Genomic DNA, 18,804 nt, shown 5'->3' with positions numbered 1-18,804 from the left:
CGAACCGAATCTTAAAAGGTTCGCTCATCTCTACAGTCTCACTGCCCCTTCTGATATTGGCCCATTTTTAGACAGGAAGACTAGTGTGAGTCAGTATGTCTGTGTTGTGCAAATTGCAAGTGACTCCAAAAATATTTAAAAGGAAACCTTACAGCACAAGCAAATTAGAAGAATGGAAGGAGCCTTGTATTTAAAGGGAGTATTTCAGAAGTTTTGACTATCCTTAACTTCTGAAAGCACTGGATAGGGGTTTGAGAGCTCAGGGCAAAGATACCTACTGTGGAGCTTTTATTCTCAGGCGTAGTGTGAATATGAACATTTAGGGGGAGATTTATCAAAACTGGTGTAATGGAAAACTGGCTTAGTTGCCCATGGCAACCAATCAGAATCCATCTTTCATTTTCCAAAGGAGTTATGAAAAGTGGAATCTAATTGATTGCTACGGGCAACTAAGCCAGTTTTCCTTTACACCAGTTTTGATAAATCTCCCCCTTAGTCTAACATCTTCTGCTCCCGCAAGTGCACTGGAGGTGGAGCTTCACTGGGAAGTGCTCTATGCATTGGGCCGCTTCACAGCCCCTCCTCTCCGTTCTAAGCCACAGCTATAGTGGTCTGCTGGTTGGATGCTACAGCTGTCAGTCATCAGTGGGTGGGGCTGTGAAGCTGCTCAATGCATAGAGGACTTCACAGTGAAGCAAACATTTCATTATAGCAGCCAGGATTGCAATTAAAGGGGTTGTGCAGTTTTTTCTTTTATTGATGACCTATCCTTTGGATAGGTCATGGATATTAGATCAAAGGGGGTGTGACACCCCTGCCAATCAGCAGTTTGAAGAGGAGGTGGTGCTCCATGGGAGCTCTACTTTCTCCTCACTACACTGCCCCGTCATCTCGGAAGCGTGTGTAATTGCGAGTACCTGATCCATTCACTTGAATAGAGCGAGTACTTGTAATTACACTACGCTGCCACTCCAAGGGAGACGATTGGTAGTGTTATGAAGCGGAAGCAGCTGTCATGGTGGGGAGTACGGGGAAATTCCCCACCGAACAGATGGGAAGCGGGAACAGCAACTAGGCCAGGACACCGAGGACAGGGAGCAAGGAACCTCCTAGAGTATCCCTAATCCTCGCCCTGACTCCTAACCGTATGAGCAAACCCAGATGGTAGGAGGGCTCATACATAGGAACCTCGGACCCTAAGTCGTCCTGAAAATCCCTGGAATAGAGACAGGGCTGAGACGACCTGATCTTCCTAGACACAGATCAACAGGAGTCTCCATCGGCCTAGATGCAAGGAAAGGGAAAGACAGAGAACAGCCACTGGATCAGCAGGTAAAAGCCCAAAACAACAAGCACTTACCTGCCGCAGCAGCAACAACGACTGGAACCCATGCATCTGTACTGGAACCCGAACACCGAACAGGACGCAGCACAAAACAACCAACACAGGATCCAACAAACCAGTAACTGCCTTAGCCCCCATGTGGACAGGGTGCATGACGGCCCCAGGCAGAGCTGCTTACTAACTTGTTGTTCCCCCTCTGGGGAACCCAGGAGCCCTCTCACCGAAGGCACAGACAGGGAAAATGTCTAGCATCCATGCAGGACTAAACACACCATAGACAGACCACAACAACTAGACATACAACACCAACCAAAACATACCACACCAAACATAGATAAAGGATAGGTAGGGAAGGTGATATCGAGAAGACATTGATGTCTCACTTGGAGGCCCTCAAAGACTGGGCAGATGGAACACCCAGAACAGGAGCGCATAGCTCCAGCACCAACAGGGGCTGGAGGACAACTAACTCCAGCCTACAAGCCACAGGCAATAAAGCACCTAGTGACTAGTGTTGAGCGAACTTCTGTTTTAGGTTCGGCGTCTAAAGTTCGGCTTCCGGTTAGCGGAGAATCCCGATATGGATTCCGAATTCCGTTGTGGTCCGTGGTAGTGGAATCAATAATCGGCCATTATTGATTCCGCTACCACGGACCACAACGGAATTTGGAATCCATATCGGGATTCTCCGCTAACCGGAAGCCGAACTTAAAACAGAAGTTCGCTCAACACTACTAGTGACCACACCCAGCCAGATAGTTAACCCCACAAGCACCAGACAGGGAAGGAACCAGGAGGGGCAGAATACACACATGCTGCAACACAACACGTTGCCCCTGGCAACCAGCATGCACGGCAAGCAGCCGTGACACTCCTCCCCCTCAAAGCCCTCCCAATCTGAAACGGGGAAACTAGGTGGAACACCCAAAACAAAGGGGGGGGGGGGACTAAAAGATCAGCGTAAGCGCAAGCAAGTCACCCAAATCTGCCGCCAGCACGCCTAAACCAATAACTAGGAAGCAGGCAGCCAGCCACCAAACAACCAGGAGAGACCGCAATAAATACTGCGTCCAAACTCAGACCAAGTTCGCACCAGGTCGCTGCCAGCAAGCATCCCCAACCAGCAAACACCAAAGCCAGTACAACAAAGAATGCAGCCACGGCACAAGCGACAGAACCACTGAGAAATAGACGAGGGGAGACACAAACACAAGTAACGGTTCACACCTAAACTGCAACCACAGTCACAGAGAACTGCACTGTTAACAGCATCTCACCTTTCACCCTCACTCCGGAGGACAAGCCTGCACACCAGAAAACAGCAGGCGAAACATGCTGACACCCTCTTCCGAAGGCAACACAGAAAATGAGAACAAATGGAGTGGCGTTAGTGAGACATATGTCACGGCAAACGACACAGAGACTGAGACACAGCCGTGAGAGCAGCACTCACATAGAGCACCACCTCCTCTTCAAAGAGCTGATCGACCGGGGTGTTGGACCCCCGATGACCTGTACAGAGGATAGGTCATCAATATAAATCTCCTGCACAACCCCTTTAATTGCAATCCTGGCTTTTACAGTGGAATGTTGTTCATATTGTGTTTTTGTCCCATGTTTAACTTGCATAGTACACTAAGTTTTTCCTTCCTGCAGAGTCCACCCAAAAAAAGCGAGAAATTAACGGATACCTTTTTTTTTCTTTTTTTTTTTTTTTTAAACAATGGAATCCTATGATGACGGATGCTACTGTATGGCGTCCATAGAAGGCATCTGTTTAATGTATACGTTATGGCCCAAATATATCATTTCACTCCAGAATTCTGGCTTCAAAAAGTCGGAAAAGGGTCTTTTGTGACTTTTTTTACTTGAGCAAAAATTTTAGGACTTTGCGTTTTTACACCACTCCTATTTTGTAATGTGGGTGGGAAAATGAGTGTGGTTAGCTACTGTATGTTAATGAGTTTTACTCCATGTTTATCATTGAGACTTTTTTTGAAAGTAGGAGGGTGGAGTAGGAAAACTGGAGTAACTTCTCTAGACAGAAGTGTTAGGTGTAAGGATAAGACAAATTTATCAAATAACCTGTGACATTTCATAAATGTGACAAAGTATGCTAATGCAGACTTAAGCTAAACTGACTTAAAATATTTCTCTCATGATAAATTCCCCTCTATGTGTATATGTTAAAAGTGGGCCAAAAATGTGATGTGAACAGAACCTAAGTGACAGCCAGCACCTGCTGGGGATGGTGTGGGCACATCTACTATGATTGCACGCCAGTGCCATGACATATCATGGTGTGTTAGCAACCTTCTACCCATGACGCAATAGTACCATGGTGTAGTATGGTTTGCAAGGGACTGTCTCAGATTAAAACAAAATGGATGCTTTCTTCTACCAACTAATATGCCTATGGTCTGTGTCTTGTAAAAGAAAAAAACTAAGTTGGCACATGATCACAGTCTAGTAATGCTATACTCACATGTACATGAATGTGAGTTACTTAGCAAATACATACTGATCAAAATCGTTTGTGCCCATCCACTACGGCAAGGTGACCTCTTTTGAATGGGATCCTACGCTAAATCTAACATCTTGCGGTACCAACTGGTTTCCAATGAATTTAGGGAAGCCAGGTTACACATATACACTCACCAAAAAGAATTATTAGGAATACCTGTTCTATTTCTCATTAATGCAATTATCTAGTCAACCAATCACATGGCAGTTGCTTCAATGCATTTAGGGGTGTGGTCCTGGTCAAGACAATCTCCTGAACTCCAAACTGAATATCAGAATGGGAAAGAAAGGTGATTTAAGCAATTTTGAGCGTGGCATGGTTGTTGGTGCCAGACGGGCCGGTCTGAGTATTTCACAATCTGCTCAGTTACTGGGATTTTCACGCACAACCATTTCTAGGGTTTACAAAGAATGGTGTGAAAAGGGAAAAACATCCAGTCCTGTGGGCAAAACTGCCTTGTGGATGCTAGAGGTCAGAGGAGAATGGGCCGACTGATTCAAGCTGATAGAAGAGCAACGTTGACTGAAAAAACAACTCGTTACAACCGAGGTATGCAGCAAAGCATTTGTGAAGCCACAACTTGCACAACCTTGAGGCGGATGGGCTACAACAGCAGAAGACCCCACCGGGTACCACTCATCTCCACTACAAATAGGAAAAAGAGGCTACAATTTGCACGAGCTTACCAAAATTGGACTGTTGAAGACTGGAAAAATGTTGCCTGGTCTGATGAGTCTCGATTTCTGTTGAGACATTCAAATGGTAGAGTCCGAATTTGGCGTAAACAGAATGAGAACATGTATCCATCCTCTGATGGCTACTTCCAGCAGGATAATGCACCATGTCACAAAGCTCGAATCATTTCAAATTGGTTTCTTGAACATGACAATGAGTTCACTGTACTAAAATGGCCCCCACAGTCACCAGATCTCAACCCAATAGAGCATCTTTGGGATGTGGTGGAACGGAAGCTTCGTGCCCTGGATGTGCATCCCTCAAATCTCCATCAACTGCAAGATGCTATCCTATCAATATGGGACAACATTTCTAAAGAATGCTATCAGCACCTTGTTGAATCAATGCCACGTAGAATTAAGGCAGTTCTGAAGGCAAAAGGGGGTCCAACACCGTATTAGTATGGTGTTCCTAATAATTCTTTAGGTGAGTGTATATTGAGCCCGTTCTGTATTTTACTTTTCCTGGTGGCAGCAGACCTCCAATAAATGCAGGGAGAGCAGGCTTCAGTTTTATGCTACACTAGTTAGGCTGTAGGAAAGATGGATTAGTCTTGAGGGCACGACCATAGTGGAGACAGCCACACCTTCAGTGAGGGTAATAACATGGTTACCGCATATAATACTGCTGACATATGAACACATGCAGGGCTTATTTATTTCACTGGCACTATACACTAATTTCATTTTTTTTCTTCTAATTATATTGTGAAGTATTTGTTACAGCTTTTTTGTGTGCTTCCTAGATAAGGGTTCTAATGAGCCCTAAATGTGTTCATATGTCAGCAATATTATATGCGATAACCGTGTTATTACCCTCATTGAAGGTGTGTGGAAGCTCTTTAATTTTGTAATTTTTGCTCATAGATTTTAGAGGAGGAAAATAAGAAAAAATATTTTTCATCAGACCTCCAACCAGTCTCCCATTCTTCATCAGACCCCCAAATCCGACTTCCAGTCTTCATCAGGCCTCAGATCAGACCCCCAAATCACACCCCCATTCCTCATCAAACTCAGATCCTGTTCCCATCAGACCTCAGATAAAATTGCCATATCTGACCCCCATTCCTCCTCAGACCCCCAGATGGCTCCTGACGGTCCAGCCACTCAGAGATCCAGCACGCTCTTCTTGCACTCACCTCTCTCTGGTCGTCTTCTGCCGGCGCCGCATGCTGGGACATGACGTCGCACAGCATCAGGTCATAGTGTGCGCATATGCTGTGTGATGTTAGGTCACAGCATATCGCTCAGTGCCGGCTGAAGAAGACCAGGGAGTGGTGAGTACAAGGAGCGCTGTATTCTCCGCTCCCCAGTCCTATTGTGTACTAGTGACTGCATCCATATTGGAAGCACTCACTAGTATTCTCTTCATAAGACGCACTGCCATTTTCCCCCCACTTTTGGGGAGAAAAAGGGCATCTTAATGGTGCAGGAAATACAGTATTAAATTATTTAGTATTTTCACATGTGCACATTTATTTGTGTATCTGTTGATATCTATGCATGCCGCCTGGGGAAGAAATAAGATATGACAGAAAAAATTCTCATGCATGGTTCAGCCTCAGACATTAGAGAGGGCCTAAACTGTAGTATGTGTAGCTATTTACAGTCAAATCTTAGTATTTTTCTATTTGGAGCATTTCTAGATAGCGTGTACATTACTGAGATAACAGATTCTATCATACCCTGCCAGAATCACACCTTCCTCCCTGCTGCTTCTGTCTGTTGGGAATAACTTTATCTCCTTATCCTGCCTTCCACAGAAATTCATATTTCTACTGGATGCATTGTGCCTTCTAAGCCCCTGATGCCACTTTAAGCAGCACTGACAGATGTCATGTTCATGAGAATGTCACATAAGATGTAATTCTCTGGGTGGCAGCTGAACAACCTCTCACATTTGCAAAATTCTTACTTTTCTTTGTTATTTTGACCTATCCCTGTTCTGTAAATTAAATTGTGACAAACAGCCAAAGCCTCAAAGAGACAGATTTGGGTTTGTTCCCCCAAAAAAAACAGGTCACTTTCCTAGCTGGGACATAATGGTTTGAACATCAGTTTACTTTGTTATGGCCAGGAGGACTTGGCATGCTGAGCACAGGTGCTGATGCCAGAGGCCCGGTGCAGAATAGCAAGCATCTACCATGTATTGGATGAAGCCAAACACCATACGCTGATGAAGTGATTCCTGCCCACTGAGCAAGAACTAATATGAACATATTAGACCCCCAAGGAATCTAGGCTAGTTTGAGACCTACAGGAGAGCAGGTCACTGATATTTGTGATTCATTTGTGGAACATTTAGAAATTGAAATTCAGCTCGTCGGGGAAGATCTGATAAACCTAGACATAGCCCGATCGTGACCCCATGGGACCCTCAGCAGAGCCCATAAATTGTAGGTCTGTTGCTATCAAGTTAAAGGAATCTTGATGAAACCATCCAGCTACACCAGCACTTGTCTCCATATGCACCTGTATGGAGGCAAATACTATCTGCAAGAAGCCCATCTGTAGAGTGATTTTTCATAAATCTGCTTATTAACTTTACTGCATCTATAGCTCTGACGACATCAGAAGAGAAGGTGTCATCCTTGAGTTTTCTCCAGCTTTGGTCCAAGCCATGACGGTTTCCACATGGACCACTATAGAGATATAAAGATTTACCCTGGCAGTTGTCTAAGGCGGCAGTCCATGGGCACTGAACACCATGAACATACCAGTTGTTATTATGAACAGTGGTACAGCATATTTAAAGGTGATTTTCACCTAAAATTTAAAAATGATGATATACCAGTAAATTAGACGTTATGCCCTGTTCATCACACTTATGGCCTCTGTGTAATGTATGTGCCAGAACATATACGTTAAGCACATGTCTGTGATGAAAAGTGACTCCATAACCTAAGGTGTGTGTGTATGTGTGTGTGTATATATATATATATATATATATATATACATGCATACATATATATACATGTGCGTCAGGAAATATCTCCGCCTACAAGCTAAACAAACATTTTATATATATATATATATATATATATATATATTTATATACAGTTACATCAGAAGAGTCATTACGATTTTGCGTTGGCCGGCATGCGTCCACTACTGGTGGCACCCATCTTGTTTTTGCTGACCATTTGCATCGTATAGCTATTGTATTTAACCAATGCTGTTTTGCATGCATACTTTTCTGCATCCATTCCACATAGATTCTTGTGTGAAAGCATGCAACTATTACTCCTCTATTCTGCTGAGTGTTTTAACTTGTAGACAAGAGGATGTGTTGTGTTACATTACAAGGGGTGTTCCCATCTCAGGCATTCATGACCGAGATTGGAATACTCATCTTATGCATTGGACAGAGTTGTGCTACTCTGTGTCTGTAACTTTGGAGTTCCCATTCACTTCTGTGGCAGTCACAGATGCAGAATTAGGAATACCAAGCAGCGTGTGCTCTGATAGATGACTGTCATATGTATCATGTAACTACGAAGTCTGGTGTTGTATACACTACTCCATGTATTATATATTCAAAGCATAGTAAAAAATAAAATATATGAGATATAGCTTGGGTTAGATTGATTGATTGGTAATTTCTGAACTTAGATTGGAGGTTTTAAAATGATGTGGGGGACTCTTTCACTTGTACTAAAAAGAAGAAAAATGACGTTGTCTTTTGTCCCAACTCTGTAAAGTCCAGGCTGTATCACGTGTTTCTCTAAGGGTACTTTCACACTAGCATTGTTCTTTTCTGGTATTGAGTTCCGTCATAGGGGCTCAATACCAGAAAAAAAATTATCAGTTTTATCCTAATGCATTCTGAATGGAGAGCAATACGTTCAGTATGCATCAGGATGTCTTCAGTTCAGTCACTGTACTGTTTTTGGACGGAGAAAATACCGCAGCATGCTGCGGTATTTTCTCCGTCCAAAATTCCAGAACACTTGCCGGAATGCCGGATCCGGCATTATTTTACATTGAAATGCATTAAAGGGTTTCTGTCATCAGAAAAATCGTTATGTAGCTGGCTGACATTAGCGATGTGCTAATGTCAGCAGAACATAACTGTATAACTTATATCTCCTTGCCTGCCGCTGATCGCGCTAAATAATGACTTTTATAACATGCAAATGAGCCTCTAGGTGCTAGTGAGGCGTTGCTGCAGCACCTAGAGGCTCCGTCCGTCCTCTCACCATTTGGCACGCCCTTGTAAAGGTGATTGACATCCTTGGTCTCCTTTGTGCCCCGCAAATCCCGCGCCTGCACTGTCCATTTTAGTATTAGGCGCAGTGAGTGAAGGACGCTCGCCTGCTGCCATCCTTCACTCACTGCGCCTAATACTAAAATGGAGGGCGCGGGATTTGCGGGGCACGGAGGAGACTGAGGATGGCAATCACCTTTACAAGGGCATGCCAAATGGTGAGAGGACGGCGCCTCTAGGTGCTGCAGTAATGCCTCGCTAGCACCTAGAAGCTCATTTGCATATTATAAAAGTCATTATTTAGCGCGATCGGCGGTAGGCAGGGAGATATAAGTAATACAGGCATCGCTAATGCCAGCCAGCTACATAATGATTTTTCTGATGACAGAAACCCTTTAATGCCTAAGCGTTGTGGATGCGCAGACCTTTAAAAATGTGAAAAAGATAAATACCGGATCCGTTTTTCCGGATGACAACCGTAAAGACGAATCGGGTATTGCAATACAAATGGTATCTGTTTGAGTAAAGATTGCAGTAATCCAGCGACGCTCGTGTGAAAGTACCCTAACCTCAGATATGTATATGATGTCACTTCTATTGTCTTTGTACACGTTAATATCGGGTTTACTGATATCAGTCAATGTGTTTTGTACATAATAAACATTGTTACTGTGAAGTTAATACATGTACGTGACATTCTCTCTGATTTCTGTAACTTTGTTTTGTTAATTGTTTTAAAATAATTATACTCGATTGACAGAATTGTTACTAGTTTACTTGTCGTGTTCTTTGTTGGCTCTTACTTATATAAAATGTTTACATTCTTTAATAAAGATGTTTGTATAAATAAATAATCAAAAAAAAAAGTTATTTACAAAGTGCAAATTTAAGTCAACTTAGTGCATGGGAAGATCAAAATTACTGACAAAAAGCGTCTTCCGTGCTCTAGAGCTGGTACTAATGTAAGTAGCTGTTTCCCTTTCAAGATTAGATACTGTACTACTTAGTGTCCAAAATTATATATCAATGCCTTTACTTACCACCCAAATTGACAGTGATTTTTTTACATTGCTGGAAACACCCCTAACCCTTCCCCATTGCCACCACCATCATGTAATTAATTGTGCCCTCTATAGCCAGCAGTTACCAATTCTGTGGTATATCTGCATTTTCTGACTATTTATATAAGTATCCAGGTCCGCACAGCTTATGAATCATGAATATCTCATTCACCCGGACCGCAGAGTTTTAATGCCCATCAGACCTATTACACGTTCAGACCATTCTACTTTTATATACTCTGATGCTTCACATAGTCAGATGTATTTGTAAGATCCATCAACAGCAGCCAGAGTACTTGTTGATGTTCTCCACTTGGCAACAATTTTATCTATGCTTTCTGCACAGAGTATAAACAAATATGAAAAAGCTTAAAAAATTATATTGCGCAGTTTTTACTCTTACTGATCGGTTTCCTCCTAAGTACTGCAGTATTCCAGTTCCCTTAATGGACTGCAGGGTATAAAGTAAGACAGGAAGTAGGGATGAGCGAATCGACTTCGTAAGAAACATCCGAAGTCGATTTGCATAAAACTTTGTTTCAATACTGTACAGAGCGAGCGCTCCGTACAGTATTAGAATGTATTGGCTCCTACGAGCCGAAGGTATTAATTCGCCAAGTCTCGCGAGACTTCACTTAATAGCTTCATAAATTAATTTCTACTGTAAAAAAACACTTCCCAAACTCAGGTTCGGTTCCATGGTACCACTGGGTTCAGGAAATGTTTTTTTTTTTTTACAGTAAAAATCAATTTATGAAGTTATTACCCAAAGTCTTGCGAGACTTCACCAAGTAATAACTTTGGCTCATAGGAGCCAATACATTCTAATACTGTATAGAGCGCTCGCTCCGTACAGTATTGAAACAAAGTATTATGCAAATCCGAAGTCGATTCGCTCATCCCTAGTAGGAAGTCTAGGTTTTTATTTTAGGATGTATATGGTCCCAGATTACTTTAGAGCACATTTAGCATCTTATTTTAAATCCTCTTTTTCCTCTTTCTTTTCTGTAGGACTTACAGTTAGACTATGGCCAAGGACCTCAAAGTGGCTATTTCCTTGGGGGAAACAAGTGAGTGATAGAAGATGCTAGAACACTTCATGTTTCATTTTTGTGTTAAGCTGTTACCCTGCTGCCGTAAAAATTGAGATGCTCATGCACCCTGCGGTTTTACAGCTGTTTAGTTTTTGCATGGCTGAAAAGGATCCCTTTGAACAATAGTAAAAAAAATATTACAGCTGTAAATATATGTTTAACATGATGGTAATTTTCTTTTTCTTACTGTTCTGTTAATTTTATTGTGGGTTATTGTGTTATTGGGGGTTGAAGCATAGCCGACGTTTGAGTGCCTGGCCCTGTTTTAAATTCTGTGTCTGAGCCTGCCATCAAAAGGCAGTCATGTGTCATACTGAACAGACTATTAACGTAAATTTTTATCTACAGTACCTACGGCTAGTTCTGTATTTTCAGGAATCCTTCGGGTCCCTGTCTTTGGTGGCATGGTCCAATTTCATTTCTTGATCCCTTGTCACTACAACATGTAAAGATGATTTCACCTGCTGTTTGATTATAGTTCATAGGGGCTTCACGTGAACCACATTACTTATAAATTGTTATAAATTGACATAGTCCTGTAGCCCATTTTTATTATGGGATTCAGAGAGTTGAGTCCCAGAGACCAATGGATATTTTAATGTCTCTGATAAACATTTAAAAACCAGTGATAATATGAATAGTTTTAAACGGGTTCTGTATCCCTGGAATAAATATAGCAGAAGTCACTTAAAGGGGTTGTCCGAGTTATGAAAAAAAAAAATATAGCACTGAAAATCTGATGGGCAGCAATATATAACGAAGCTAAGCAAATTTTATGCAAAAAAAATATATATATATATTTCCTTATTTCCGTGGTTCTTTTCTGGCCCTTGTTTACATGCAATAAAAACAACCTCTGCCCCTCCCCCCTGCTCTGCTAAGGGAGTGAATACAAGTTCTGCCCTGAGTGACATGCCTGCCTGCTGGGAGAATCAGCAGCATGTTGTATGTGTAGGAGTACAAGTCCCAGCTGTATAATGACATTGCTAAGGGAGTGGATACAATAGCTGCCCTGAGTGCTGGGAGAATCAACAGCAACTTGTATGTGTAGAACTACAAGTCCCACCTGTATAATGACACTACTAATACACACAGGATCTTCCCCCTACCTTCTTGTGCAATACTCTCTCTAGTCTGTCAGCTCCTGTGCCCAGAATTGTCACTGCTGCAGCTACCCAGTCTGTGCAGCTGAAGGGGTTAAGAATCCTAGGAGAGAGAGCAGACGGCAATGAAAGGGGGGCGTGGCCAGCACAGTGACGTCTTGTTTACAGGCTTGTAAACAAACTTTATCAGAGCAGGGAGAGAAGCTGACATCACAGGTCATGTGACCCTCAGTGAAATCTGAGAAACCAGCCACCGGAGATAAAGTGAGTTAATTGGAAAGCTGTTACATTTGCCTAGTTAGGAACATAGAAAGAACAAAAAAATAACTCGGACAACCCAAGTAGAATCCAGCACTTTCTTAAAATCTTCATTGTGCTTTTATTTTGTTTCGGAGCAAATGACTTACAAGAACATGACTCTCCACAAAAGCATTCGTTGACATGTTTCAAACACAGGTGTGTTAGTATTCGTAACGATTAAGAACACGTCTATGTTTGAAACGACTCAACGAATGCTTTTGTGGAGAGTCATGTTTTTGTAAGTCATTTGCTACGAAACTAAATAAAGTGCAATGAAGATTTTAAGAAAGTGCTGGATTCGACTTTCTTCATGTCCTGTGAATTCAATATGGCCCCTTTGGTGCACTGTACTTTATTATATTAGGTGAGCTTGAGTATACTTACATGCAGAAGTCACTTAACCAGTGTACATTTCCAGCTGGTTCCCATCTGATCTTAAAATTAGCATTTTATGAGAGATCTCATGAGTCTGGTGTCTTCACCAGCTAGGTCCTTTCAGCGTACCTCCTCCGGCACTGTACTGAAAGGCAGTCTGTCAGCAGCAGTTTTCTTGTGGACTCGTATCTTCTACCTCCATCTGCCACCTTCTTATACTGCAGAACCAGGGAGACTGCAGCTTTTATGGATCAGTGTTGAGTGTTCAGCAGCAGTGGAGGAGGTACACTGAAAGTAGCTTTTCAATCACTCCGAGTGGGCAGAGATTGAATTTAACCATTGAATACACCACACTCAAGAGCTTTTTCACTCTGTGACAAGTGAAACTTTCAGAAGGCATTATACAGCCACTCTGACATGATTTTTCTAAGTAAGTACACCAGCTCCATCTGGTCTAAGAGATCTGTGTAATTATATGTACAGTGTGTTTGGTGAAATTTAGTGACTGATCCTCTTTAAGATTCTTGAACATTCAGGGACGAGAGGAGGACACTCTTCTTTACACATGTCCGCCCATCAGCACGGGATAGGTCCATAAACCTACTTGTGACATTGCCATTCTTGTACTGTCTAAACGCTGCCCCCTCTCCTTTTTGCTTCTGATAACCCATTCACCACATGAGTTACAAAATCAGAAAGCATTTTGTTAGTTTTGCAGTACAACCCATAAATTATAACCTCCAGGTCGGTTTCCTGCTGCTGTCCTTTATTATTTCAAGGATTAGAATTTGGGTTCAATACGTTCTGTACGTGATTGTTTCTCCCAACATATCTGTTCAGCCATAAAATGACTACATTGTACCGTGTTGTATGTGTGTCTGCTCATGTTCAGATACAGAGCACTTCATTGTCTTCTCCATGTCCATTGAAAGCTTATCATTATCTGTCCTGACAAACAATAATAACGAATGGGTGAATGGTACCATAATGCTTCCCTCCTGAAATAACAAATTAATGGAAAATCCGACAACATAAGAATAATATGCTCAATAGAATTTTTTTTTTAAATATACCGAACAGCAACAATTTTCTTTCATCATAAGAAAAATCAGCTGTACGTAAGTCTGGGAAATCCAGCACTCCTATTCCATGGGAGGTAGGGGAGAGCCATGCCGAGCTTTTGTATGGCAGGCCTGCAAGATAAATTATCCCTACATAAGACCAAGCAATGGATACTGTGACTCCGTGTTCTTCTATGCCTACCTTGTTTAAGTTTATTTTCACACATTTGATGATCATGCTGAGACACCGCTGTAAAAACAGTGCTAACCTCGTAGATGAAAGCAGTATATGTGCTCTGTGCTGACTAAAGTGCGACATTGAATTGGTTTGGAAATTGGGTTTTTACACAGACTATTACATTTCTCAAAAGGCAATTTTATAGCATTACTTGGTTTGGCATTGGCTTTCATATGATATGTGATTTTGTGCTGTTTTTTATAAAAAATATTTTTATATCAATTCAAAACAATTGGGGGGGGGGGGCATGAGGCATTTTTTAGATGAAACTATTGTGTGTGTGTTTCTTTCAAGGGTTGTCCAACTCTTGAGGTTCGGCTACACAGTGATCTTGGTCGCGTGACAAGTGTACCTCCCAAGCATCGCAATGTGTAGCGGTTCTTGGGCGTGACAGGTGTTGCACGACCATGATCACAAGATACTAGGTCTCTGTTCTTGTAATCCACAGGATAGGGGATAACTGTTAGATCGGTGAGGGTCCTATCGCCGAGCCCGCCATTGATAGTTGTGCCGTATCCTGTGGATAGGGAACAACTTGCTAAAATACCCCTTTAAGGCTACTTTCACACTCGTGTTAAGCGGTCTGACAGGCTGTTCTGAGCGTGCTGCGGTATTTGTTCGTCCGCCTCTCGGCATGTTTGCCGTGCTGTGGCCGCATCTCTGGCTGGTCCCCATTATAGTGAATGGGGTTGGAACCGACTTCCGGCAGCACACGTCTGCAAATGTTAGTACGGATCCGGCAGGCTATTCCCCTGCCTGGGCAGCCTGCCGGGCAAGCTTAACGCAAGTGTGAAAGTAGTCTGTGAAAGATTCCGATAATTCGGCATGCATTGTTTTGGCAAATACTGTGTTCTTATAAAGGCTTAATGTTTGCCGAAATATTGCTTGTTGGATTAAAGGAATCTTTCACTTAACGTCTGCCTCTGTTATGTGCTGTCACCAACCTTGCAGTGGACTATTGACTGTAATGTGGGTGAGCTGGACCAAGCTCAATCATTGTTTTCCTAGATGCACGCTTACTGGAGGTCTGACTGCTGGGAACCCCACCAAACACACGAATGGTGGTAACAAATGCTCAGTACCAGTCCATATACTCAGGGGACTTGGGGATCCCTGTTCTCATGATGGGTGGGTGGTGGCAGCAGTTGGACTCCCAGTAATCATATATTTATCACCTATCCTGAGGATAAATGTTGTTTATGAGAAAAGCTCTTCAAAAGGGATACAATGTTGTTGTTTTGCTCCCTAAGGGTATGTTCACAGGGCAGATGTTGTCCCTGTCCCAAGGGTTTCTGCCATGGCTTAATAGTTTGAATGCATTGGACCCCCTCATGGTTTAGCCCTAGTAAATGGGGTTAAACCACAAGCAGATACTCGCCACCATTGTGCCTTGATGGAAATCATGCCAAGAATGGGTATGTCCTTTCTTGGTGGGATTGTGGAATTAAAGCAGCAGCTTCCCATTGAAACCAGTGGTTTTTGCCACTGGTAACCAAGTGAATGAAGCCTAATAGTGTTCCTCTTACCTGACAAGAAAACCGTACTTTTGCGACATACTCAATGAAAGGTACAGCCACATACATGCACATGCAGAGAGCTGCCCCATTGCCGCCCCACAACAAATGCCTGTGTTTCTATGTTGTCTTTGTTGCAGTTTTCTCACTATCGCGGTGTTGGCTTTAAATAGAAGTACACCCAAGAAACAGTTACCTAGAAATGTGAATAGGACCTTTTTTCTGTGTGTTTGTTTTAGTGTGGTTTTCTACTACCAGATATGAATGTGCCCTAAAGGTTTGATGTGGTGATTTGATTTCGATTTTCATTAGTATTTGATGCTAGTACAAACATCCGTATCAATGTCCATGTATTGAATGTTGTGATTTTTCTTTAAAGGAGTCTTCTGAAATCAGTCGAAGAGGAGCTGCACCAACGGTAATGAACATTCCTTCTTCAGTCACCCGCCCGCCTCCGTCTGCTTTACCTGTGCGTGTTCCTGTCCAGTTGTGACGTTTCCCCGCCGTGGTGTGTGTTGTGCAGATGTATCAGAGCTTTACTTGGTGTGACCTGCTTCTGTGCTCCACAGGACAATCAAAAAGCATAGGCAGAAATACCAACAAACTCTATACTCTGTAGAAAAGCATAACACAAAGCCCTTAGGCACTGCATGCCATAGTCCTATTGTAGTACTGTAGCTGTAGTATAGCGTGATCAGTGAAGACCACTCAGCCATGGTACTGTACCTTGTTCATCTCCCTAGGGGACATGTGGCACATTTAGAAGATGATGATGATGGGGATGATGATGAATCTAAACAGTAAGTCCTTTTCATATCTCAGCTTATTGGGTCTCTGCTTCATCTTAAGAATGGGACTCTTTACCAGCACAGCATTTGGCACGGCAAGACAAATCTGTGCGTTACCTTTAATTTTCTTATATATCTACTTTGTTGCTTTTCTTAGTCTTTGCTACTAACAGAGGAGTACACTGACCTAGGCCTACAAATCTAGCATTACATATTCGTATCTTCAGAACTAGGCAGCGGATCCCAGTGCTAGACGTAGTACCGCTCAGCTGTGGATATTGTATCCCCAGTTCTGCTGATTTCTGTCTTGAACGTAGGTGGCGTGTTCTGTGACTTCTGTAGCCGTGTCACATCCCCTTATGCTATACGTTCTAGTCTGTCTCCTGGCGATCATGTTCTACTTTGGTCTGTGCTATCTGGCTTTTTATGTGCTACGCTCCAAATGTTTTCCAAGAACCGTTACTGCTGCCATTTAACTAATCTAACCTAACTTTTTTTATTTTGTAATGAAAGTAATGGGATACGTAGTACTTCAGCACTCACATTTAGCAGCCTCGCTGAAGTACTGCAGGGAAGAGATGAACTTGTCTGTAGAAAAAATACAGCAGTAATAAACAGGGAAGATCCAGACATAGAGATATACGGTAATACAGTGCGGCAGAGTACTGAGTCTTGCATAAATTACAGTGGGCCCTTATTTTATGCCTTGGCAGGTATTCCCTATACTGTAGTTAATCTCCTACTACAGCCTCTGACAGCAATTCTGTAGGCCCCTTTTTTTTTTTTTTGCGTCCATTACATTTTTAAAGGTTTTTGTTTTTTTAACTTTTTTACTGTAAGAAAATATGTTTCATACCTTGTACAATTTTTTTGGAGACCATATCCAACTTGCCACAAAACGTAAGTCCTGTTTCTAGATATTACGTACTGTTTATAGTTATGTATTTGCTAGCCATTCTCTGAAATAAGATTATTGGTAAAATACAGAATTTATAGAAATTAAAGATATGCAGAAGGTTTCGACCTGCCTAGGCAAACTTCTGATGAAAAGATACGAGGCTTGAAATTTTAGTGCCTACCCTGGCCGTTTTGTGATGGTCTCTAGTCTGATGTCTATTCATAAATCATAGGTTGCAGTAAAACATCAGCCTAGGGGCTCATGCACATGATCGTATGTATTTTGCAGTCCGCAAAACACTGATCCGGAAAAAATACGGATGACGTCCTCGAGCATCATGTATTTTGCGAAACTGAACAGCTGGCTCCTAATAGAACAGTCCTATCCTTGTCTCTTAGGCGGACAATAAGGCTCGGTCTACACAACGATATTTGTTGTGCAGAATTTTGTCGCACCAATGTCGCGCGACAATTTTTATAATGATAGTCTATGGTGTCACACTGCGACATGCGACATGCAACATGCTGCAATGCGACAGTCGCAAAAAATCCATTCGAAATTGATTTTTCTGCGACTGTCGCAGTGCGACACCATAGACTATCATTATAAAAATTGTCGTGTGACATTGGTGTGACAAAATGTCGCGCGACACATGTTGCAGTGTAGTTGTGACCTATGTGTCGCGCGACACATGTTGTCGTGTAGACCTAGCCTAATAGGTCATGTTCTATTTTTTTGCAGACCAGACGTGCGGACATACGGAAACAGAATGCACACGGAGTAACTTCCGTTTTTTTTGCGGACCCATTAAAATGAATGGTTTCGTATAGAGTCCACAAAAAACGGAACGGATAAGGAAAGAAAATACGTTCGTGTGCATGAGCCCCAGGGCTGTAGCTGTAGAGGATGCAGAAGGATCAACCACATTTGAGCATTTATTCCTGAGGGAGACAATAAGCCCCTCTGCAACACCCATGTTATAAATTGCACATGGTAGGTATTGGACCCTGTTTCAAATTTTACACTGGAGCCCAAGAATTTTAAAAGGGTTATCCAGGATACAGATATTGTATCGCTGTACAGCACCCCCGCCAATCAGCTGTATCAGGCAGCCATGGCGGCAGAAACTATACAGAGAGCTCCGTACATTGTTTAGTTTTCAACACTGGCGTACGGCAGCTTCCATCCACTTGAATGGGAGCTGAGATGCAGTTCCACAACACGGCCACTACATGTTTGTGGGGGTGCTGGGTGTCAGACCCCCGCCGATCTGATACTGATGACCTATGCCCGAACATCCCCTTTAAGTTTTAACTGTATTAGTCTGTAGTGTACTGACAGTTTTTCAAGACACCAGCAATGAAATTAAAGGGAGCCCACAACATCGAAAATGCAGTCCAGTCTGCAGGCAACGTACTTCACAGCAGGAGGGGCTGAGCCGATTGATAAACCAATTTATGGAAAAAGAGTCGTAACTTGCAATTTTAATTTTTGCATTTAACCCCACGCCATGATAGCACATTGTGAGATGCCATAATTCCCTTGAGCCATCTTATTATTTA

The 18,804-nt window shown here is 42.5% G+C and overlaps 1 protein-coding gene across 7 annotated transcripts in view; it reads left to right on the top strand.

Annotated features, from left to right (window-relative positions):
- MAP4K3 (mitogen-activated protein kinase kinase kinase kinase 3) overlaps nucleotides 1-18,804 on the top strand; it is a 292,615-nt gene that overhangs the window by 209,957 nt on the left and 63,854 nt on the right. For 5 of the 7 annotated variants that reach the window (XM_040429607.1, XM_040429605.1, XM_040429603.1 and 2 more), the window contains 3 exons: nucleotides 10,883-10,941; nucleotides 15,936-15,974; nucleotides 16,300-16,356. In XM_040429607.1, the coding sequence (XP_040285541.1) occupies nucleotides 10,883-10,941; nucleotides 15,936-15,974; nucleotides 16,300-16,356 (155 nt within the window). The remainder of the gene's footprint in view (nucleotides 1-10,882; nucleotides 10,942-15,935; nucleotides 15,975-16,299; nucleotides 16,357-18,804) is intronic. The other 2 variants (XM_040429606.1, XM_040429602.1) reach the window with 1 other exon arrangement.

Source organism: Bufo bufo, chromosome 4, assembly GCF_905171765.1.
Source record: "Bufo bufo chromosome 4, aBufBuf1.1, whole genome shotgun sequence".
NCBI classification, from domain to species: Eukaryota; Metazoa; Chordata; class Amphibia; order Anura; family Bufonidae; genus Bufo; species Bufo bufo.
The sequence above is the reverse complement of the archived record's forward strand: the minus strand, read 5'-3'. Positions and strand labels throughout refer to the sequence as shown.